Below are 24,474 nucleotides of genomic sequence, written 5' to 3' on the forward strand. Positions count from 1 at the left end.
ATTCTATATTTATATAAATACATGACATTTATATGTAAAAACTTTCATTTCTAAACAAAGGAAAATGAGGTAAAGACACATACAGTGAGGACTTGTTGATTCAAAGTATTTATAGATTAGATGAGATAAAAGTTTTTAGATAAGCTCACTCTCAAACTGTCTCCACTATTTACTTTAAAAACGTCACTTTGGTTTCAAGTCACGAATGAGAACACTTGATCTTACCCAGAGTAGATCCACAAAAAGTAGCCTCCATGGTAAAGCTGTTCCTGATTCCCATTCTCCACATCACCACCCTTCCTGTTCCCTCTTTACTCTTCTGGATATTAAACTTGCAAGCTGAGAATGAGAACTGAAAAGAAGTAAAAAAAAAATTTACTATTTTTCTGTCAACTACTGTCTTTCTTAGAAAGTAGAAGAAAAAAAATTAAAGTACCTGTGCAAAAGTATTGAAAACACTCTAAAGCATCAGGGGCAGCTTTTATTTCCAGACCAATAAAAATAATTCATTTCAAGGATGACATATTTATATTTTTGAGAATTACACATTTAAAATTTGACAACATAGTTTACTATTTATCTACATATAACAAAGGCTTTCAAAACAGTTAATTAACTCTTAATACTACTACAACAAGATCCTACACTTTGAACAAGCTACAGAATGGGGCTTAAATATGTTTAGACAAGATTGGCGTATAGACTATCAGAATATTACAAAGATACTGTAAAATAGAATAAAGATACTTTTTTTTTATAAAAGAGCATTTTAAAGCTGTCCTAAGACAATGGTATAATATCAGTCTTTACAAAGAGTGAGATATTTTATTTTTAAATAATATACAGGGGCTGGAGCGATAGTACAGTGGGTAGGGCACTTGCCTTTCATGTGGCTGACCCAGGTTTGATCCCTGGAACCCCACATGGTCATCTGAGCCCTCCAGAAGTGATCCCTGAGTACAGAGCTAGGAGACAGCCCTGAGAAACACCAGGTGTGGCCCTCAAACCAAAACCAAACAAACCAACAACATACAATGAGATTTCCTTGTGTTTCATTCTATAAATTTTAACACTTGTATGGATCTGAGTAACTTTTACTATGATAGGTATATATCATGATTCCATCACCTGTAAAATGCTCTCTGGTACTATACCTTCACTGCAGATGTTTAATTTATTTTGCAGCTATGGTAAATAGTATTGTTTTAAATTTTGGTTTCTGATAGTTCCTGTGAGTATATAGAAATGGTATAAATTTTGTGGGATGACCTTGTATACTACAATAATTCTAAACTGACAGGCCTTGAAGGTTTTTTTTTTTTTTTTTTTTTTTTGCTTTTTGGGTCACACCCAGCGATGCACAGGAGTTACTGCTGGTTCATGCACTCAGGAATTACTCCTGGCGGTGCTCGGGGGACCATATGGGATACTGGGAATTGAATCTGGGTCGGCTGCATGCAAGGCAAATGCCCTACCGGCTGTGCTATTGCTCCAGCTCCGCCTTGAAATTTTTTGAGTGAAGTTTCTATGAAGACAATCTTATCATCTTGGTTATTTTTTTTCAATTAATAATTTTGACAATATTACTAACAATAAATTATTTTTATTAATCTAGTACAATGTGCCAGTTACCTTTCATGTTCTTTATTAATATCATTATCATTTTTATTAGTGAAACACCATGGGGTACAGTTGTAGACTTACAATTTTTTGTGCTTGGGTTTCAGTTTTACAATGATTGAGTACACATACCTCCACCAGTGCCCATTCTCCACCTCCAGTGCTCCCAGTGCTCCTACCCCTCATCTTGGTTACTTCTTCATTTCCAATTTGTCTACCCTTTTTTCCCCCTTCAGTCAAGTCAGAGAGATTTATTGTACATGTGTTACACTCAACCACAACCAAGAACAGAACTTAGTCCAGAGTATCAGGTCCAAGGCAAAGGACCAAGAGAGTACAAGCTGATTTTAGTATGAACAAGGAAGGTGTGTTTCTCAAAGGTGGTAGCATCCGTTGGATGATGATGTGTTTCAGATCCTTTTAGACAGCACTAAGTATTAGCTTGTACCAGCATCCCTGGCCTCCATCATTCCTTGCTTCTGCTCCTGTGGTTTTGATGGTGCACAGGTCCAGCAGGTGACTAGGACCTTTGCCTCAATTTTTGTGTTTTGTTCTTCAGCCTGTGCTTTCACTTGTTTCTCCACTGGGCTCTCATGGTGGCTTCTAGTCAGATGCCTCTATGATTGAGAACTGTCTGCCTTTTTTCCCCATCTGGAATTGGTGAGAACCTCCAGTAAAAGGCTGAATTGATGGGTTAAGAGTAAACAGCCTTGTCTTATTGTGATCTTAGGAATGGAACAAAACCAGTTTTCTGACATTAAGCATAGTAATGGGATAAAGAGCATTTCTTTATTTCAAATTATTGGCCACCAACATTCATAAAGTTGTTCCTTATGGTCAGTTTATAAACCAGTTAACTGAGCTAAATAAAAATATCTTTACTGTGTAAGATCACCCATTCTGTGTCTCACATGGGCAATGTTTATTAAAGGAAAAGTGAAAATCGTAGATGCTTACTTTATCTGGACAATTTTTGCTCAGCATAAATGGGAAGATTCGTTGCTGTAAATACAATGCTTTGCACCGGTCACTGCCATCGCAGCCATACATGAAGATATTCTCTTTCCTACTATGCCCGTGAAGGTCACAATATAAAATAACCTCTCGTTTCTCCATTAATCTATCAAGGACAACAAAGAAGTTACTAATTACCTGTGCAACTTTCTTCAATGAACACAATTATTAATTTAGAAGCTTAATATACAGATAGAATATCTTATAGATTTCAATTTTTATTCATTCTGTACATTAATACATATGGTTTTAAAAAGTCTGCAATAGTTTACCATTTATAAAATGTAAATGCTTTCATCTTCTATTTGTCAGGCATGACTTGCCTTACTCCTAAGATTTTCTTTTTCTGGGGAGCTGGCACACCCAACGATACTCAGGGGTTACTCCTGACTGTACCAGGATGCTCAGAAAACTAAATAGTATGCCGAGAATCAAACCTGGGTCAGCCACATCCAAGGCAAGTGCCCTACCTACTTTACTATCTCTCCAGCCTCCTACTTCTAAGATTTTCTCCACCAGGAATCCTCTTCTTTATTGTTCAGGTTTTCTGTGTACACTCATTTTTATCTTTACTCCTTAGTTCTCATATGGATTCTTTCTGACTAGAATTCAATCCTCATTTTTGTAAATTCAAACATTACCCCTAATCCCCCAAGGAAACATCATTTCCCTTTCTATCTAGTTAAGCTATCTGATATATTCACACTGAACCTAATACTGGCACTAATTACTTGGCTCGTGTTTAGGAAAGTTTTACATTTAATTATGTTAAGATAAACAATGTTTTAAATAACTTCAAATAAGAACAGTGTTATGCATACTAGTATCCAAATACTTGTTAGAAATTGAGGGCCTGTGATTTGACACTGAAGCCAAGTAATATTTAACATTAATGAATATGGCGGGATATTTTGAAAAAACAGTACCGTGTGAATTGATCTTTTTCTGATAGATTTCCAAATGAATAAAGGAAATTATTAAATATTATTAAACATTTCCTAAAGAGCCCAATTATTAGCCTAGACAATATAAGGAGTCAATAAATACAAAAATATAAAAAAAAACAAGCTTCTCAAATTGATGAAAATAAGAAGGTTTTCAAAGGTTAAAAAAGAAGTGGTATGGCAATGATAGCTGGAAATGATCACTCTGGATAAGAACTGAGTGCTGAAAAGAGATAAAGTAGGAGGGAGGGGGGAAAGAGAGAGACAGAAGGAGAGAGAGAGACAGAGAGAAGAAAAGTATCTGCCATAGAGACAGGCTGAGGTGGTGAGGTTGGCGGGAGGGAAACAGGGGACATTAAGTGGTGGAAAATGTACACTGGTGAAGGGACCAGTGGTAGAACATTGCATAACTGAAACTCAACCATGAACAACTTTGTAACTGTGTTATCTCATGATGATTCAATAAAAAAAATTTTTTAAGTGATGTTTAAATGAGTATAGGAGAAAGCCCTGAGAACTGCTGGTGTGGGCTCCCCATCCACAAAAATTTAAAAAGTAGAGAATTCCCATTTACTTCTCTTACAAAGTTTCCTGTGACGGTAGCATAACCATGGCACACTATCAAAATGAAGAAACCAACAAAAACTCCCCCCACCCCCATCTTATTTGGAATTCATTCTTTTTTTCCATGAATGGCCTTTTCTATCCTGTAATCCAACCCAGGGTACCCAGGTATTGCACTGTGAATCCCTTTTCATGATTTTCCAATATTAGGAAAACACACTGAAACAATTCCTAGATAACATCAAGGGATCTTGGAGGCCACAACTGTAAGGGGTATAAAACCAGGATTTTCAGTCCTTTCGGTGGGGATCTCCAACTGTTAAATGCATCTGGGACTGGGCCATAGTACAGCAGGAAAGGCTCTTGCCTTGCATGCGGTTGACACAGTTTCAATCTCCGGCACCCCATATGGTCCAGGAGTGATTCTCATCACAGAGCCAGGAGTAAGCCCTGAGCACCACTGGGTGTGGCTCAAAAACAAAAATTTTGCTTTTAAATTGCTCACGAAAACACAGTTGGGAAATTATACAGCATGGATTATGATCTAATCTGTTGAACTTTAGACACCAGACCTGTGTGTGTGTGTGTGTGTGTGTGTGTGTGTGTGTGTGTGTGTGTGTGTAACCAGAGATCACACCCAGGGACTCACATATGCATGGCATATGCTCTTGCAGTAACCCATACCCCTGGCTCCAGATTCCACACATTTAACTGAAAAATTAGGAGCTTTTGAACTTGGAATGGATAAGTTCCCATTCCAGTAATTTCTGATTTTAGCAGATGACTATTGCTAATGCTTACATGTATGTAAAAATTCACCAAGTCTGGTGTTGAAACATTGTGTGCCTGAAATAATCATAAATAACTTTGTAAATCATGGTGACTTAAAAATATATTCGTTATGGACCGGAGTGATAGTACAGTGGGCAAGGCGTTTACCTTGCACTCAGCCAACCTTGATTTGATCCCTGAGATCCTATATGCTCCTCTGAGTCTACCAGGAGTGATCCTTAGTACAGAGCAGGGGGTAACTCCTGAGCATCACAGGTGTGGCCCCCAAAATATTGTAAGATAAAAATAATTCACCTATTCAGAAAAGGTACTTTAAATATTAAGTATATAGGGTGTTTGCCTTGTGAGCGGCTGACCCGACCGACCGGGGTTCAAGTCCTCTGTCACTCTCGGAGAGCCTGGCAAGCTACTGAGAGTATCTCGCCCTCATGGCAAAACCTGGCAAGTTACCCATGACGCATCCGATATGCCAGAAACAGTAGCACAATAGAGACATTACTGGGCCCGCTCAAGCAAAATCGATGAACAACGGGAGGATAGTGACACTGACAGTTCTTTGGAAAATTTAAAGCTATTTATTTTTTCCCCTAGGGGCAGATATCATTAAAGTTTATTATTAAACTTTTATCATCAAAGTTTAAACACTTGACAACCTGCTAATCAGAAGTCTCATAAGCAATCTAATTAGTGTTCACACAAAAGTAATTTCATGATCCCAAAGTAAACACAGAAATCTAGAAAGGTATAGAAGGAGAGATAGAAGGAGAGCTGGAAAATTAAGTAGATAGAAACAGTCTTTAGAAAAGTTAGAGGAAAACAAATAGGACTGTGGGATCAAAATTCTTGTTTCCACGTTTACTAAATAAGCAGAACAATCATTTCAGCCTTATTTTACCTACGAATCATGTTCCGGGTATACCAAACAGAAGGGTATGACTCCTTCAGAAGAGATGTATAGTTACGGTTTAAATCCCGTCCAGCTAGTGAACACCGGTAATTTCCCACTATCACACCGTCCGGATTCAGCATAGGTACCACCTTGAAGATGAATGTATCCCGAAGTAGTTGTGCATCACTCGAGTCTCCTAATATATAATCTAAGAAGCCTTTCATGATCCAAGAGCTGTTGGTTTCTCCTGGATGTACCCTTGCAGTCAAAATCACGGCCTTTCGCTTTCTTAAGTCAGAGTTCTTCAAGGGGGTAGTAATCGTTAAAACATACACCATGTTCCTAGCAATCGTGTGGCACAAGACACGTATGTTACAAAACTTTGACCGTACTGGGTCATTATTGATGTTAGAAAGGTATTCTTGCAGGTTAGTGTAAGTATACGGATAACAGTGAGCAAAATAGCAGGTATCTTTGTTGTGTGGAAATTGAAATGTCCACGTAAGAGAGAAATAATGGCGCCCATCTTGCCCTGGGTTGCTTCTATAGTACTTGATTTGGTCTCCTGTTCGCTGCCAGCCTATATTATGAGCTGTGGCTTCTTTCTCAGAGTAAAACAATGGACGCATACCCCGATTATAAAGGCTAGCAGGCTTGGTGAAATTTATGATAGTGAATCTGTAGGGTTTTCCTGCTTGGGTATTAGTGACTTGGAAATAGTACCACTGGGTGTGTTTATTTGTGAAGAGATCTGGGCGCACAGTCAACTGGTACTCATAATCTGCCCTAGTACACAGAAAAGGAAGGGGGAAAGCACGTAAAAATACAAAAATTACTCTCAAGTTTAAATTAAATACATAAGATTTTTCATACCTATTCATAGAAAGCCTTTGGGGGTGGAGGGAATAATGTTTATTTAAACACCAGCAATTAACCAATAGCAAGTAATTGTAAGAGAGTAAAGTTCAGAAATTTCCTTTCATTGGATGTGAAACTGTATCTAGGGCTAATTCTGAAGTCTCCTGATTTCTTTGTAATTCAAGGAGCACATAAAAATGGGTGTTTAATAGACAATTTTAAATTCTGATACAAGTATGCTTCCTTTAAAAGAAATGATTAACGAGAACTTGAAGTTGAATTAGAACACAATGTGTTTCCTTAAATTCAGACATATGCTTTCTATTCATTTCTAACTATGGTGATCTGAAAAAACCAAAGGCTTGAAACAAAATTAATTTTACCAAATAGATTACAAGTAGACTATATAAATTTAAATTTTTTGAGGACAGGGACTATAATAACTGTATACTCATTACTTATTGAGGATAGTTAAATAAGGACAAAATTATTTCACTGATATGTTATAACAAGACTTAGCTGGATAGCTATGATTTTTTTCCTTTACCAAATAACTTGGTACTCTATTAGCATTATATACGTGTGTGTGTGTGTGTGTGTGTGTGTGTGTGCGTGTGTGTGTGTAAATGATTATACCTAGGACAGGTGAATAAATGTTGCAATACCTGGATCACTATTGAGTCTAAGTAATATTGCCAATGCAGAATTGAATTTTTTCTGCACTCAGCGTATGTTACAAAATTTTCACAATAATTTTTTAAAAGAGTGCTCACTGATAGCAAATACATTCTCAGGGATATATCATGGATTAAAAATCCAAACAATGACTGTATTAATATGCTTGAAAAGTATTTTGTAATTCAGAATGACATATTAAAAATGTATGGTACTGGGGCTGGCGTGATAGCACAGTGGGTAGGGTGTTTGTCTTGCACGCGGCCGACCTGGGTTCTATTCCCAGCATCCTATGTGATCCCCTGAGCACCACCAGGAGTAATTCCCGAGTGCATAGCCAGGAGTAACCCCTGTGCATCACTGGGTGTGACCCAAAAAGCAAAAAAATAATAATAATAATAAAATAAAATACATGGTACAGAGGCCAGAGAGATAGTACAGCTATTAAGGTATGTAGTCTTGCATATAGATTACCTGGTTTTGATCCGCAGAGCCACATGTGGTCTCTTAAGCACTGCCAGGAGTAAGCCCTGAGCACCACTGGGCATGGCCCCCAAATAAAAGTAAAGAATAAGTACGGTGCAGAAACTTGCTTAACTTTAACTTCTCACTCTCAAAATTACTTTAACCTAGAAACTTTATTATCCCTTCAATAATATCTAATTAACATCTCTATTTCAAGGAGAAGATACCGAAACTTGAATGTGCCTAACATAGAAAATAACGGTTAAGTTCTAGATCCGCAAACAAGAATAATTAAGACCTACACTTTGACTACCTTCTGTAGATTCCCACTCTCAAACCTTGCTTCAAATATCAAAGTGTCATCACAGTTGTCCACAGGCTGCTTCAGGGGTGTTCGGTTACCTCCCACTCGGGAATATACAAAACATGGTTCTTTGTAAACTGATAAGAAAAGAATATACATATATTTATATGTATGTTTTATATATATTTAAAAACAAACATCTATGGGGGGGGGGGAGAGAGAGGTATCAGGTTCTGTTTATATTCCCTAGGCCTGTCTGTACAGAATTGGAAACTACAGCACAACTCTAATTGAAGTATTACTAAGGCCTGCAAATGTAAAGTAAGATGACATTAAGATAGAGATTTATGTTGAAGTAATAAGGTCTAAGAGCAGTTAAACTAGAAAAATATTGCCCAAAATAAATCAATGTTTTTCTCACATTATTAGAATTTACCCCAATTCTGGTTTGATGACCTAATTGGTCCTAAACTTGTCCTTTTATAGTCATTTATAGACTATAAACCTGTACCAAAAAAAAAAAAGACATGAGTTGTTCGATACATTTGGAGTATGTCCATATTTAATCCTGCCTTTCTCTCTGGGTTCCTTTTTCCAAGAGAGTCAAGATTGTGTCTGAGGGCTCTTACACTGGTGAGGGCAGTACAAGAAGAAAGCGACATAAAGGAAGAATGTTAAGAATCTGCATGATGACTTCCTAATCCTTAGCTGAGGGCGTGTGTATACACGTATAGAATATGATCAAGCAAATCAAGAAAGAGTGCTAATGGGACCCCCCCCCCCCCACACACACACACACACAAGAATGTGATATTGGTTTGGAGAGATAGTACAGAGGCTAGGGTGCTTGCCTCACACACAGCCAACCTGAGTTTATTTAGTTTTTTTACTTTTTAAAAATTTTTAGTTAAAAAAAAAATTTTTTTTTTTTTTGCTTTTTGGGTCACACCCCGCGATGCTCAGGGGTTACTCCTGGCTCATGCACTCAGGAATTACTCCTGGCGGTGCTCGGGGGACCATATGGGATGCTGGGAATCGAACCTGGGTCAGCCATGTTGGCTGTGTGCAAGGCAAACGCCCTACCCGCTGTGCTATCGCTCCAGCCCCTAGTTAAATTTTTTTAAATTAACTATTATTGAATCACTGTGATAGACCTTAAAAAGCTATTCATGATTAGTTTTCAGTCACACAATCTTTCAACACCCATCCCTCCACCAGTGTACATTTCCCAGCATCAATGTCCCTAGTTTCCCTCCCATCACTTTCCCCTACACAAAACTGCCTCAATGGCAGATGCCTTCCCTTTCTCCCTTCCTCCATTCCTCCCTCCCTTCCCTCTCTCCCTCTCTCTCCCTCCTTTCTGTCTATCTCCTTCTCCCTCTCCCTCCCTCCTTTTGGGAATTGTGGTTCCTGAATTGCAATACAGATACTGAAAAAATTATCTGTATATCTTTTACCTACTTTCAACACTCAGTTCTTGTCCAATGTGATTATTTCCAGCTATTATTGTTATACTGGAATAATCTATCTTACCTCTGCCCCCACACACACCCACACCCAATCTAGGTTTAGTCCCTGGCACTGTACACAGTTCCCAGAGCATCGCCAGGCGTGATTCCTGAGCACAGAGCCTAGAGCAAATCCTGAGCACTGTTAGCTGTGGCTCCCCAAAGCAAAATGAAACAAGAATGTGATCTTTTACTTGAGGAAAAAATAATAGTTGTAGAGCACTCCCGCTGGTCATCTTTGAAAACTGATGTGAGGCGTAATTCTTTCTAAATCTAATTCTCCATTCAAAGGACCAATGCAAGCTCTTATTTAAAAGCAATGTTGTATAAACCGCAGTAATCCTTCAAAAATATAATTAGCACCAAATCAACATTTGAATCAACATGTAACTAAATATGTTTATGGAGAGAGGAGCAACCTGGTTATCTGAAACTGCCACAACAAACAGCTAAAGAAATGTTACTCGGAGAGCCCGGCAAGCTACCGAGAGTATTCGATATGCCAAACACAGTAACAACTAAGGATTTAAATAAAAATTTAAATATGCTCACCGTCTTCAGCTAGATAAACAACTGTATCTTCCTTGGAATTTAGATAGAGGGGTTCTATCTCCAGGCCAGTTGGAACGTACACTGGCTCAGGATGAGAAGGAGTCCATTCTGGGGGGAAAAAATGAAAAAAAAACATTATTTGAATAGGACCTTCAAAATAAAACAGGAAGATTTTATTGCATATTTTCAAACTACTTCATTGATAGATTGAGACTGAAATCGTTGTGTCTTATAGGGCTGGCTTTTACCCGTGTTCACAGGATTAATGAACCTGTCACAGGACAGCAGAACTTGTAACATGTCATTCGCACCTTATTGCAAATCACTATATGAAGCATAGTTCATCATTATTTTGTCTCATTATTGATTTTACAATAAAATTTCTGCATCTCTGGAGCACCACATACCTTTGGTCCACCTCTACTTTTTATTCTCCCCTTTCCTCACCTGCCTTCTTGTTTGATAATGGTTGTTCCCTGAGCACGTTCAAGTTTCTTCTCTCTCCTCAAAGACTATCGTTAGACCCCTTTTCTTCTCTTTAGTTATTCCAAATTTCCTTTATCACTTTGGAGACAAATTTTTCCACTTCTTCATTTTTCTTTTAAAGATGGCTGGCATTTTATTTAAAAAAATTTTTTTGAGGTGGTAAAGGTCAAACAAACCCAGGACTCAGTTTGAATCTATCCTAAAGCTGTTGAAAGCTGGGATTATTTAAAAAAAATACATCTGAGTTCTCTTGACACAGTGATCCACACGATGTTCAAGAAGTGTTCTGGATCTCAGACATTAAAGGGATTGCAAAGAGATTCTTTTTTTTTTAAATTTTTATTAGTGAAACACCATGAAGTACAGTTGTAAACTTACAAATTTTTGTGCTGGGGTTTCAGTTATACAATGATTGAGTACCCATCCCTCCACCAGTGCTCATTCCTGACACCCAGTGCTCCAGCATCCCTCCCATCCCCACCCCCCATCCCACCTCACCCCTGTGGCAGGGCATTCCCTTTTGTTCTCTCTCTCCTTTTGGGTGCTGTGGTTTTCAAAAGAGGCACTAAGTGCACTATGTTCGGTCTATCGTCTACTTTCAGCATGCATCTCTCATCCTGGGAGGATCCTCCCAACACCCTTTACTTGGTGCTCCTCTCTCTATCTGAGCTGCCTTCTCCCCCAGCACATGAGGCTGGCCTCCAAGCCATGGAGTGAACCTCCTGGTACTTATCTTGGCTATTCTTGGGTGTTAGTCTCCCATTTTGTTACTTTATATTCCCCAGATGAACGTAAGTTTTCTATGTCTGTCCCTCTCTGACTCATTTTGCAAAGAGATTCTTAATGGGAAGATTCTATAGGAGCAAAGGAAGTTCCTGGCTGGTTAACAGACACCACTGAACAATAATAGTTGGGAATTTTGTCTATTTTCCCCCCACTGTGGGTATGCTTCAATAGTTGATTTCATGACATGCATTACCATAAATTGTTGTTAGTTCTTTTATAGGGACCACACTTTGTTGTATTTGGGGTGCCATGTGGTGCTGAGATAGAATTCAGGATTTCACACATGCAAAGCATGTCCAAATACAACAAAAATCAATATTCTCAGCTCATTGATTTTTTTTTTTTTGTTTATTTTGGTTTTTGAAGTTTTGGGCCACCCCTGTATATGCTCAGTGTCAGTTCTGGCAGTATTTACTTATCTTAGGAGCTCATCTGTGGTGCTGGGGATATCAAACCAGGGACATCCTCATGAAAGGCCAGAGCATCTGTGGTGCTGAGGGCATCGAACCAAAGACAGACTCATGAAAGGCCTGAGTCTTCCTCCTGGACTGTCTCTCCAACGATGTCCATTCATTTACTTTTGGATTTTCATTTTCACTTCATTTAATCATCCTGTTATTCGTCGATTGTCTCGAGCAGGCCCCAGTAACGTCTCTTTCATCCTAGCCCTGAGATTATATTCAAGGCTCTTTAGGAGAATGAGACCCATCATTGTTACTGGTATTTGGCATATTGGGTACGCCACGGGGAGTTTGCCAGACTCTGCCCTGTGGGCAGGCTACATTCGATAGCCTGCAAGTTTGTCCAAAGTAGGAATGAGATAAAAAGATGTCATAAAAAAGATGTCCTGATAAGATGTCGCGCGGCCGCGTGGTTCCGGGAGCTGGATTTTATAGTCTCTGAGTCTTGGCCGTTGATGGGATTACATGGCGCCAGGGGGCCATGTGGTGGGTGTGACCCCCGCCTACTGGAACTTGGAGGATCTGGGTGGAGGATGCTCGACTCCAATCCGAGTAGGCTTGGAGATCTCGGCCCCGGAACCCGCATGGATTTGTCCCTCTGCCAGTACCTTCATGTGTGTGGAGAGTGGTCTCAGCATGGTGGTGGCTGGTCCTGGAGGTCTTCGGCTGCCGGAGCCCTGGTCGGGGCAGGGAGGAAAGCTCAACCCGCTCCCCTCCAAGGGGCCCTGGCGAGGAACAGCCAGGCGTGGGGGCAGGAGACTGCACTGTTCTCGTCCGGGAGCTGGATTTTATAGTCTCTGGATCTTGGCCATTGATGGGATTACACGGCGCCAGGGAGCCATGTGGTGGGTGTGATCCCCGCCTACTGGAACTTGGAGGATCTGGGTGGAGGATGCTCGACTCCAATCCGAGTAGGCTTGGAGATCTCGGCCCCGGAACCCGCGTGGATTTGTCCCTCTGCCAGTACCTTCATGTGTGCAGAGAGTGGTCTTAGCATGGTAGTGGCTGGTCCTGGAGGTCTCCTGCCCCCGCGCCTGGCTGTTCCTCTCCGGGGCCTCTTGGAGGGGAGCGGGTTGAGCTTTCCTCCCCACCCCAACCAGGGCTCCGGTAGCCGAAGACCTCCAGGACTTTTGGATGCTAAAAAGAATACTGAACTTTTATATAAATTGGTCATGACATCATTATTTTTATTTGCTGCTGTATTTAGTTATCTAGCATTTTGTAGAATTTTGAATTTATATCCATAATAGATATTAGCTTCTTTTTTATATATATAATGTAGGAGAACTGCTATTTATTCAGCCATTGATTAAGCTGATTGAATTGGGCATGAAGTCCACATTACTTTTTTATTATTCATAATTTAATTTTATTATTATTATTATTATTAATCCCTGTGATATACAATTATAAAGATTTTCACTTTTGAGTTTCAGTCACACAATGATTGATCACCCAATCCTCCACCAGTGCACATCTCCCACCACCAAGGTCTCTAGTATCCCCCCCTCCTACAACCCCTCCCTCTGCCTCGATGGCAGACAATCTCCTCCATACTCTCTTTTGAATTGCCTGTTATGAATAGCATAAGATTTCATGGCTGCGCTCTCCTGGAATTCTAAAATTTAGATAGTCAGGGTCTGGAGAAATCTCTGTAGCAAGCTGCTCAGTTTGGAGATTCTATTGTGTGTCTCTGGATCATGGCTCTTAAGGAGCTTAAGTAGCAGCCGGAGAAAGTTAATGGGTGTGACATCCAGGGTCCCATGGGGACAAGGAGATGAGAGGAATCAGCCCATCCCCTATCCCTTGAGGCCTGGAGTTTGCCGTCACTGAACCCATGTATCTGCACTTCTCATGGGGTTCTTGGAGTTGGTGGCCGCTGGGGATGTTAGGGGGCAGGTGGTGGAATGACACCTGCCCCTGTCTGAGGCACCCAGGTGAAGTCAGCCTGGCTTAAAGTCCGGAGGCATCTCTGCAGCGAGCTGCTCGGTTTAGTGATTCTTTTGTGTGTTTCTGAATCATGACCCTTGTTTCCATCTTTTCCAGAGAATAAACTATTGGCTAATGTGCTGCCAGCCCTAACTACACCTTTTGAACTCTTTCGGGATTAGTGGGTCTTGGAAATAAGGCCAATAAATTAGCTTGTATAGCTGAGACAGGGGTGGTTCGTGGGTGTGGCTCCCACATACCTAACTTATGGCCACTTAATTTCTTGGTAAAATTGGACCCAAGTTGTTGGGATCCGGCCAAAGGCACAGTGTCAATTTTGGGGTAGCAGGAAGTCTGATGGCTGCTGATGCACTATATTAGCTTCTTGTCATGGCAAAAGGCAAAGAGCAAACAGGTAAAAAAAAATGTGCAGGGGCTGGAGCAATAGCACAGCGGGTAGGGCGTTTGCCTTGCACGCAGTCAACCCAGGTTCGATTCCCAACATCCCATATGGGTCCCCTGAATACCACCATGAGTGATTCCTGAGTGCAGAGCCAGGAGTAACCCCTGTGCATTGCCAGGTGTGACCCCAAAAAACAAAAAAAATCATGCAATATATATGACACAGTAAACCTAGCAGAATATTTACTGATGCGGAAGAAAATAAAAATACAAAAAAATAAAATAGGCAACTAAAGTTCACACAGAAACTCAATACATTCCTTAGTCACCTGTATGTCTTTTTCAGAGATATGTGTCCTAGTCTACTGAATTGTAGAAACTTCTTACATATTTTAGAGATTAACCTTGATTGGATACATGGTTTGCAAGTATTTTTCCCATTTCATAGGATGAGGTTTTTTTTTTCCACAATCGTTTCCTTTTATGTGCAGACATTTTAAGTTTAATGGGGTCCTGCTTGTTTATTACTTTTAGTATCATGCCGATATCACCAAAGGTAAGGTTGTGAAATATTTCCTCTACATTTTCTTCTAGAAATTTTACAGTTTCAGGTTTTTATGTTAAAGTCTTTAGTCCATTTTGAACTGTCTTTTTGGGGAGGGAGTGTTTTGGGCCAACCTGACACACTCAGGGCCTATTCCTTGATCTGTGCTCAGGGATAACTTCTGGAAGTGCTTGAGCAATCATATACGGTGCTAATTATTGAACCTGTGTTGGCCGTGTGCAAGACAAATACCTTATTTGCTATGTAAGATGGCTCTTTGGCTGTCTTTTTGATCTGGTGTAAGATGTGGCTCCAATTTTTTTTCATATTAATATTCACGATTTTTTTAAACAAAATTTGAAGAGACCCTCCTTTTCTCATTGTATTAGCATTTGTGTCAAGATTAGTTGATAATATGTAAGTTTTTTTTTGCCTCTCTGCTCTGCTTCATTAGCTTTTGTGTTATATGCCAGTATTATAATACTTTGATTACTATAATTTTATGATATATTTTAAAATCAAACTTTCATGTCCCCCAGCTTTTTCTTTGTCAAAACTTTTTTTGTGTATAATTCCATCTGAATTTTTTTTTTTTTTGCTTTTTGGGTCACACCTAGCGATGCACAGGTGTTACTCCTGGCTCTGCACTCAGGAATTACCCCTGGCGGTGCTCAGGGGACCATATGGGATGCTGGGAATTGAACCTGGGTTGGTCGCGTGCAAGGTAAATGCCCTACCTGCTGTGCTATTGCTTCAGCCCCTCCATCTGAATTTTACGGTGTTTTATTTTTTGTTGTTACTTAAAAATGCCATAGGTATTTTGATAGGGACTGCACTGTCAATATCACTTATCTTCAGGAAAATGTAAGTCAAAGTAATAGTGAGATATCATCACATAGTTGTCAGGATAGCTATTGTTAAAAAAAATGGGACAAGTACTGGTGAGAATATAAATAAATTAGAGGACTTGTACACTTGTATACTATTGGTGAGAATAAAAATGTTGCCACCAATATGAGAAACATTATGGTTCTTTTAAAAATTAAAAATACAACTATTAGAAGATTTTGTGACTCTACTTCCATTTACAAAAGCAGCAGAATAAGGGACCTTGTAGATATTTATGTACCTATTAACTGCAGAAATACAATATCCAACATAAGTAAATAACCTACATGTCCACCAATGGATAAAGTATGCTATTATACAAAGGTAGGTACTTCAAATTTTAAAAGGAAATCTTGCAAAAGGAAACAATATAAAGTATGAAGTCATTAAACTATAAGAAACATTATTGAAAGACGATCTAATACCAAGATTTTACTTACATGAAATACCTAAAATTATCAATGTCATGTAAGAAATCAAGATGGTAGGGACTGCTATCGACAAGCAGGAGGTGGAAAATGACATACAGCTAATTGTTAGTTTTAAAGCTTCAATAATGCAAGACAGGTGCATTCTGGAACAACATGGTACCTGTAGTTAGTACTATTGCACACTTAAAGATATATGAAGGCAGGTCCCCTATTAGTTGTTCTTATCACAATCAAAAAACTAAGTAACTCAATATACAACGATGCTTATGGTAACTCATTAAAATATATATAAGCAAAAGCAACAACACACATAAAGCAGAGTGTTAGGTTGTAAAAAATCAGAGAAAAGAGAGGTAAAACAAAAGTGTTGAACGTGTCTGGGAAAAAAGGCACCCTCGCTGTGTAGTAAAGGATTAACTCAGTAGGCACGGGGTGTTCAAATGCCGCACACACAGAAGGATTTGGCCCTTGTGCAACTTCTAGATGATAACCTCTAAGACCTTGGAATAACAGTCTGTTTGTCTAGGGAGACTGGGTCACATCAGAGATTATGCTAACAATATGATACATTGCGGAGGGGCTCTTGTCCCAGTGGTATTAATTTTTATAAGAGAGGGTAGAGACTGGACAGTTTAGGTCAAACATATGGTTACTGCACAAGGACATGACCAGCCTCTACTGGAAACCCTGCATGCAAATGCTTGAATGTGTTATTTTGACGGGCATAAATGTATCAGGTCTGGGCCATAAATATATAATAGTCAACACTTCAGAGGCAACAGGGTAATGAGAAGTGTGTGAAATGATGGATATATGTATCTTTTTATGATATATATATATATATATATATATATATATATATATATATAAACCTTGAGGACCGGAGTGAGACATAGCGGGCTACACCCATGCTCTGCATGCAGGAGCCCTGGGTCTGATCTCTAGTGCATGGTTCCTGAAACACTTCCAAGAGTGGCTTACAAAGCCAAAACCTAGACAAACAAAGGCTTGGGGAAATGCTAGAACTAAGTGGCACAGAGTATTTTCTCTGCTTGGTTGTTCCATGTTGTTGGATTTTATAACATTACGAAAGCTATGTTAGTGGTTTAAGTCTCTCTATTTAGGCCAACGGGTTACCAAAAACATGGAATATCAATGATCTGAATTGAAATGTAAGGACACCAAGTTCTGAAGACTTTATATAGAAAAAGAAGAAAATAGTTTCGGACAAACTTGAGTTAAATAAAAAAATGTATGTAGCCAATTTCACTTGCTTCTTTTTTATCATTTTAAATTCAGCTACTAAAAAACTCGTAATTTTTTATGGTTGTATTATATTTTGTTGTATTTTCTTTGGAACACCAAGAGTTTCCTTACTAAAACCAAGAGTGACAAAGTAAATCTGAAACCTGCTAATGTTTGAGCTCTCAAAACTGCTAAGAACATACCTATATGTTGGACTTTTTCATCAATGACCTCACAGTGGTATGGCCACCGTGTTGGGCTCAGAGGACCAGAAGAAGATACACCATATAAATCTCGGGGTTCTCGAAGACGTGGCACCCATCTCCCCAGCTGATATTCCAATACTATCTGTGTAGTCCGGGGAAAAAATGGGTCACTGATACTGTCAGCTGCAAAATGATTCAAATACAATTAATTGTAATAAGAAGAAAAAATCAGTTCCTATTAATTTTACTTTATTATACCATTGGCATTAAAATAAATATTATTTTTATTATTATTTTGGTTTTTGGACTACACTAGTGATGCTCAGGAATTACTACTGGCTCTGTGCTCAGAGATCACTTCTGGTAGTGCTTGGGGGACCATACTGGGTGCCAGGAATCAAACAAGATCAATGGCGTTCAAGGCAAATGCCCAAACTACTGTACTTTTGTTCCAGACACCTGGCATTTAAAAGTTAACAGTACTAATAAAATTTTCTAACAACTGACTTTCATAACCATTAAATAGCCGCTGACCCCATATATGGTTTATGTTAAATTCTCACTGTAACTCCCCAAACATTTGTTTCTTGCAGCTTTCCTAGCTAAACTTAGTCACACTAAGAAAAATATCTGTCTAATGAATTGTTAACTGTTACTCATTGACCACAATTCTTTACCATCTATATTCTCAAAAGTTGCTAGTGAACTCAGTCACAGCTTCTCAGTTCCCATTCTAGGGCCACTGTCTGACACATTCCCAGGAACAGGAATCAAAGTGCAATGGGGTTGTCCAACGAGGTAGCCAAAAGGCGCTGCCTTTTCAGGGGGACAGCTGTGGGGTGAGAATCTGAGCTGATAACCACTACTTGATCTCCTTTCCTTTGTCTTTTACAAGGCTGTAACACACCTAGGATTACCCCCTTTAACAAAGGTGCTATTCTATTTGTCTCACTGACTCCTCTAGTTGTTTCACTTTCAAATTATGACTTTTTTTTGACCCACAATAAATTTGGAGTTATTTTGAACAATCGCAGATATGGTCATTGCATGAGGAGTCTAAGTAATTTCTGTTCTACTGCTTTATTTCTATGTTATTTTGGTCTCTTGTAACATGACTCTTGCTACATCAAAATATGCAATAATATTACCCTCATTTGTTAACTTCTCAGGTTTTCTACTTAGATTCATTTATTTAAATATCCAGTTATTAAATATATACTACTATATATCAAAAACTATAAATACACACTAATGATACAGATGCAAAAAAAGTCCCACTGTCTTAACTGACACTGTAATTGAACATAGAAGAAAAAGGGAAGTAAGATAATTTCAGATGGAGATAAGTGTCATATCCCTTCAAATACAACAAATACAACTGAAAATAATAATGGGGTGTATTACTTAGGTGGGATGGTCAGGCAAGTCTCTTCTTCAGAGATAGAGAATCTGAGCTGAGTCTAACTGACAGGAGGACTCAGTTTGGGTATAAAATATGCCCACTCTGGACTATTGTAACATGACTGATAAGCAATCCTTAACTTAATAAAACTGACTTACAGGCAACTTGTGTTAGAGCAAAGCCCAGAGCTCTTTCACTGGACACACCAAAATCCACAATTGGCATGCAATAACAATAACATGCAATAACATGCAATAACAATAACATGCAATAACATGCAATAACAATAACAGAATAACAAATTCTGTTATTCACCCAAAAGTTAACAGGCAAGAATTCTAGCCCTTCTGTGCAACATAAGTATTGTATATAAGTCTCTCTCCTGTGATTACAACAAAGTAATATAAAACATATCTACTGGAAGAGTCTGCAAAGCAAACTAAAGCTAGTGGAGTGTGGAGTCAAAACTTAGAGAAGGGCCATGCAGATACATGGGTTTCCTCTTGCTTTGCTGAGAGACCAGCTCCATTCACCCTAACAGCCAGTGGTGGAAGTGGCTCAAGCTTAGAAAGAAAACCCCTCCTTCTTAACTGAAAGGTCCTCCCAATGTGAAGGGAATCTGAAAGAGAGGGGAAAAAAAAAAACAGAGAATATCATCCATCCTAGACCTGTGAATGAAACAGCATGCATCTCAGGCGTTTCTTAAGCTAAACAAGCAGACAGGTACTTACAAACATGAGAATGGAACTGGAACTTTAATAAAACACACACACATATTTCTCAGCTCCAACCTCAAATAATAATACTCATGTGCAGGACTATTCAGATCGGAGCTTAGAAAAGAGATCTGAATCATTTCCACAAATCTCAGAACCCCTGAACTATACAGCAATAGGAAAGACCAAACCAGCATATCAAAGTCTTAAGGATATGAACTGAGATTAGAAACTCTGCCTGCAGAGAGGAGGCAGAAATTTTAGAATCTAAAACTAACTGGGCTAGAGCCAGAGAAATAGTACTAAGATTAAGTTGCTTGTTTAGCATGCAGCTACAGCTATAACCCTGGCCGCCACAGATGAACCTGGCCACCACATATGACCCCTGAAAAACTTCAGAATCAGGTGTGTCCCTAAAACAAAAATAAATCCTTATGTGTCCATGAGCACTGAGCTAGGAGTAAGCCCTAAGTACTGCCAGGTGCGGCCCCAAGTCCAAAACAAACCAAAAAATTAACTAGACTAATTTCCTTCTAGAAGTACTGATATGGTCCAAAAGCACTCGATCTATATAACATAGCATTCATGGCTGAAGAATCAAAAATATACTGTTTTTACACAAAAAATAACAAATGCCAAAACATAACTGATTCACACATTGGATCTAAAAATGACTGTGAGTAAGTCATTACAATCAAAGGAAAAGCACAATTGGAATGAATGAAGTGATAGAAATTCATGGCCGAGACAGAAACATTGTTGATGGTAATGCGAAAGCAAGTGTAAAGCCATTTGGGAAAATAAGTCGTTCCGTAAGGTTGACTTCATACTTAGCATATGACCTAATAGTATCACTCTCAGATACTTAACAGAGTTGTATAAAAATATCCATGAGAACTTTATTCGTAGCTCAAAGATGAGAACAATTCAATAACCACCAATGCAAGAAAACACTATATTCTATTCACATAATACTATTCAACAATAAAAATAACCTTGAATTATGTGACTTCATGGATATAACTAAAAAAGCAAGATGCTAAGTCAAAGACAATATGTTATTCTGATTCTGTGAAACCTTTGCAGTTACAGTAGAGATAAAACAAATTCAAACTTTTGTTTTTACAAATCAAACATCTGTTTTTATGAATCAAACATTTGTTACTATGATAATAGATCATAAATAAATTAATAATAAATTTATTTTAAAAATGACCTCACATTCAGTTATATGACTCCAGATGGAGTTGAAACTGATAGTTTAAAAAGCTGAAATCTCCCAGGAGGGGAGATGCATGTCGAAAGTAGACTATGGACTGAACATGTTTGCCACTCAATGCCTCTTTTGCAGACCACAACAACCAAAAGGAGAGAGAGAACACAAGGGATTGCCCTGCCACAGAGGCAGGGTGGGATGGGGGGGTGGGGGTGGGAGGGATATTATCCATGGTGGTGGAAAATGGGCACTGGTGGAGGGATGGGTATTTGATCATCGTATAATCAAAACCCAAGCACAAAAAATTGTAAATCTACAACTGTACCTCATGGTGTTTCACTAATAATAATAAAAAAAGTAAATAAATAAATAAATAAATAGAGATCACCAAAAAAAAAAAAAGCTGAAATCTAGAAGAATACGAGCCAGATGGAGAATAGATGGAGAATAGTGTTTATACCTAAAGTGAAAATAAGTTTCAGGATGGTAGTGAAAAACGCAAGATATCCTAAAATGTTCTTCAATTTAAAAAATTGTGACAGATATGTACATATTTAGAAGACATAGTGTACATTTGAAATTGAGATAAAGATGTATTTGAATTTAAATGGAGGTACTTGTATTTCTAAAACATTTTATCTCTAAAACACTTTAACATCATAATAAAATTTGTATTTAGAGGCACTTGTATTTCTAAAACATTTGTATCTCTAAAACACTGTAACATCATAATAAAATACATTTAAAGAATTAGATAAATGTTAAGATAAATCCTTATTTTAAATGATAAAGTAGTGAGCACTCTCCTTTAGTTTGAACTTCAAAAATCTTACAAAAGGGGATGCATTTCTCTTATCCAAAACCATAACAGTTGTCCTTATATTATACAATCTGCCTTTTTTCCCACTCTCATATTGTTTTCTACCTTTTCTACTTCATATTGTTTCTTATCCATAGGTCTTATATTAAAGAGAAAGAAGAATATATGAGTAAATTCACACCTGCTAAAACTGCACACGGATGTATATCTTCACTCACAAATTTCATATAAGCATCTTCATCCTAAAACAAGAGAGTTTAAAAATTTACACCCATCTTGCTACTTATTACTGAATGTACATCTTTAAGCTTTGCTTTTTTGGGGATGGGGTGGGTGGTGGGTGGGTGGGAGCATACTTGGTACTTCTCAGGAATTACTCCTGGCTCTGCACTCAGGAATTACTCCTGGTGGTACACAGTGGACCATGTGGGATACCAGGGATCGAGCCCTGGTTGACTATGTGCAAGGCAAGTGCCCTACCCATTGTACTATGGCTTCTGTCCCCACATGTTTAATCTTTTATGAATAAATTGGATTAATATGAGTTATTGGTATCAAAGTACCCATTATTTCAAGCTTTTCAATTTTCCAAAGTCATAGTAATGGTAAACTCATAGTAATGATTGTAGGGAAGAAATCAAGTTCCATGATTCTTGGTAAATTTGGCAAAATAATTTGAACAAATTGAAGAACAACTAACAACAACAAAGTGAGAAATGAAAAAAAAAAAGAAAATAGGTAGAAAAGAAACGGAGAAAGTCACTGGATGAAAGGACATCATCTGAGGGAACTTATTTTGAGAACTTAACTTACATACATGATAATTTATACTATTCTAAAATGTAAAAGAAGTATCCTAGAAATATGTACCAGAACCAAACTATTAAGTTTTTGGAGAGGTGGCTGGAGGGCCCATACCCAGCTGTGCTCAGGCTTCCTCCTGGCAGTTCTTAGAGAAGCATGTATGGTGCCCGGGGATCAAACTCAGGTCGTCTACATGCAAGGCAAGGACTTTACCTGCTATACTATTTCTCCAGCCTGAGAAACACAATACTTTTATTTATTTATTTATTTTTGCTTTTTGCTTTTTTTTTTTTTTTGATCGCACCCAGCAATGCTCAGGGGTTACTCCTGGCAGTGCTTGGGGGACCATATGAAATGTCAGGGATTGAACCCAGGTCGGCCATGTGCAAGGCAAACGCCCTACCCACTGTACTATCACTCTGGCCCCTAAACACCTACTTTTAAAAAGACTATCTTGCTTCTGCCTCCCTCCCTTTCTTCCTCAAGTCCTTTGTATCCACACTACATTAAATTTATTATGGCCATTGACTAAAAAACTGAAGGTTATAATACTGACACATATAATAACATGGAAGAGTTTATACATATAGTACTCAGAAGAATCTTAACCTAAATGATTCAATAATCAATGTATTTTCACTTCCTAGATAGGACACAGTAGCTTTCAAATGATTTCCTAACTTCAATAAAAACTGATTAAACAGTCTGTTGACTTTTATATCATACTGGTTTTATAATATTTTGTTGCATTTATAACAGCTTTTATCTTAAGTGAAGTTAAAGTTGAGAAAAACATACTGATTCATCCTCATCAGTGGCTGATCTGCCTGAAAAGTCTTCCTTATCCGAGTCTTCTGACATCTTTCAATATTTGGCTCGAAATTTCTTTTAATATGAATAAGCTGTAAAACAATTACTAAGGAATTTATTTGACAGTTTTCTTTCTAGGTTGTAATTCTTTTTTTTTTTTTTTTTTTTTTTTTGCTTTTTGGGTCACACCCAGCGATGCATAGGGGTTACTTTTGGCTCTGCACTCAGGAATTATCCCTGGTGGTGCTCAGGGGACCATATGGGATGCTGGGAATTGAATCCAGGTTGGCCGTGTGCAAGGCAAATGCCCTACCCGCTGTGCTATTGCTCCAGTCCCACAGGTTGTAATTATTTACTACATTACATGTGCATTCCAAAATATTGTTTTCAATTAGCAACCATAACAGGATTCTCTAAAAACTTACTAGAACAAAGCTAATAATGGCCTTCTATTTTAAAGATCTGAAGAGCATTTGCATTTTCATAGAAGACAAAACTCACGATAAAAAGCAAAGAGGTAATTTGATTAAAAAGGAATTTTCAGAGTAAAACGGCCAAATCATTGTATTGTCTCCCTTTAAAGTATCACATAGAGATATAAAATTCAGAATGATTCTGAGGCATTAAAAGGATCATGAATCAAGGGGGAACCCCCTCTACACACACACACACACACACACACACACACAATATTGGGGCAGTGAAATGTGATATAATTTAACTTCTTTTTTCTTCTGGTTAAAATTTCCATTGTCCAAAGCTTAAAAAAGACTACAATAGAAAAAAAAACCCACAATATTGGGGCAGTGAAATGTGATATAGTTTAACTTTTTTTTTTTTTACTGGTTAAATTAAAAAAGACTACAATAGAAAAAAATATATAACCCCACAATATTGGGGCAGTGAAATGTGATATATAGTCTAACTTTTTTCGTTGTTGTTGTTCCTGGTTCAATTTTCCATTGCCCAAAGTTTGGAGAAAAAAAAAAGACAACAATAGAGTTTTTCTTCTATTTTGGTTACTAGTTTAAGACGGAATTCTATTTTTTCTCACTGAAACCTCAATAGCTAAGAGTTGGTGCACGTCCAACTCCTAACGCAAATAATTCTCCCCCGCTGGTGAAGAAGTCACCGCAGTCTTAA

The 24,474-nt window shown here is 38.3% G+C and overlaps 1 protein-coding gene across 1 annotated transcript; it reads right to left on the minus strand.

The window, feature by feature from the left end:
- Positions 1-256: 256 nt before the first annotated feature.
- Positions 257-23,382, minus strand: AGBL3 (AGBL carboxypeptidase 3). Its single transcript, XM_056124044.1, has 5 exons — positions 23,320-23,382; positions 21,899-21,959; positions 17,561-17,746; positions 10,186-10,293; positions 257-352 (listed from the first exon to the last, which is right to left on the minus strand). Exons 1-5 carry the CDS (start codon positions 23,380-23,382, stop codon positions 327-329), a joined length of 444 nt encoding a protein of 147 aa, XP_055980019.1. The 3' UTR covers positions 257-326.
- Between the last annotated feature and the right edge of the window lie 1,092 nt (positions 23,383-24,474).

Source organism: Sorex fumeus, unplaced genomic scaffold (assembly GCF_029834395.1).
Source record: "Sorex fumeus unplaced genomic scaffold, SorFum_2.1 ptg000048l, whole genome shotgun sequence".
In the NCBI taxonomy this organism is placed as follows: domain Eukaryota; kingdom Metazoa; phylum Chordata; class Mammalia; order Eulipotyphla; family Soricidae; genus Sorex; species Sorex fumeus.

Coding starts and splice junctions, on each gene's coding strand:
- AGBL3 (XM_056124044.1), bottom strand. CDS start 23,382: ATGTCAGAAGACTCGGATAAGGAAGACTTTTCAGGCAGATCAGCCACT. Junction 21,960..23,319: donor CCACTGATGAGGATGAATCA/GTATGTTTTTCT, acceptor CTCTTGTTTTAG/GATGAAGATGCTTATATGAA. Junction 10,294..17,560: donor TGAAAAAGTCCAACATATAG/GTATGTTCTTAG, acceptor TTTTCCCCCCAG/AATGGACTCCTTCTCATCCT.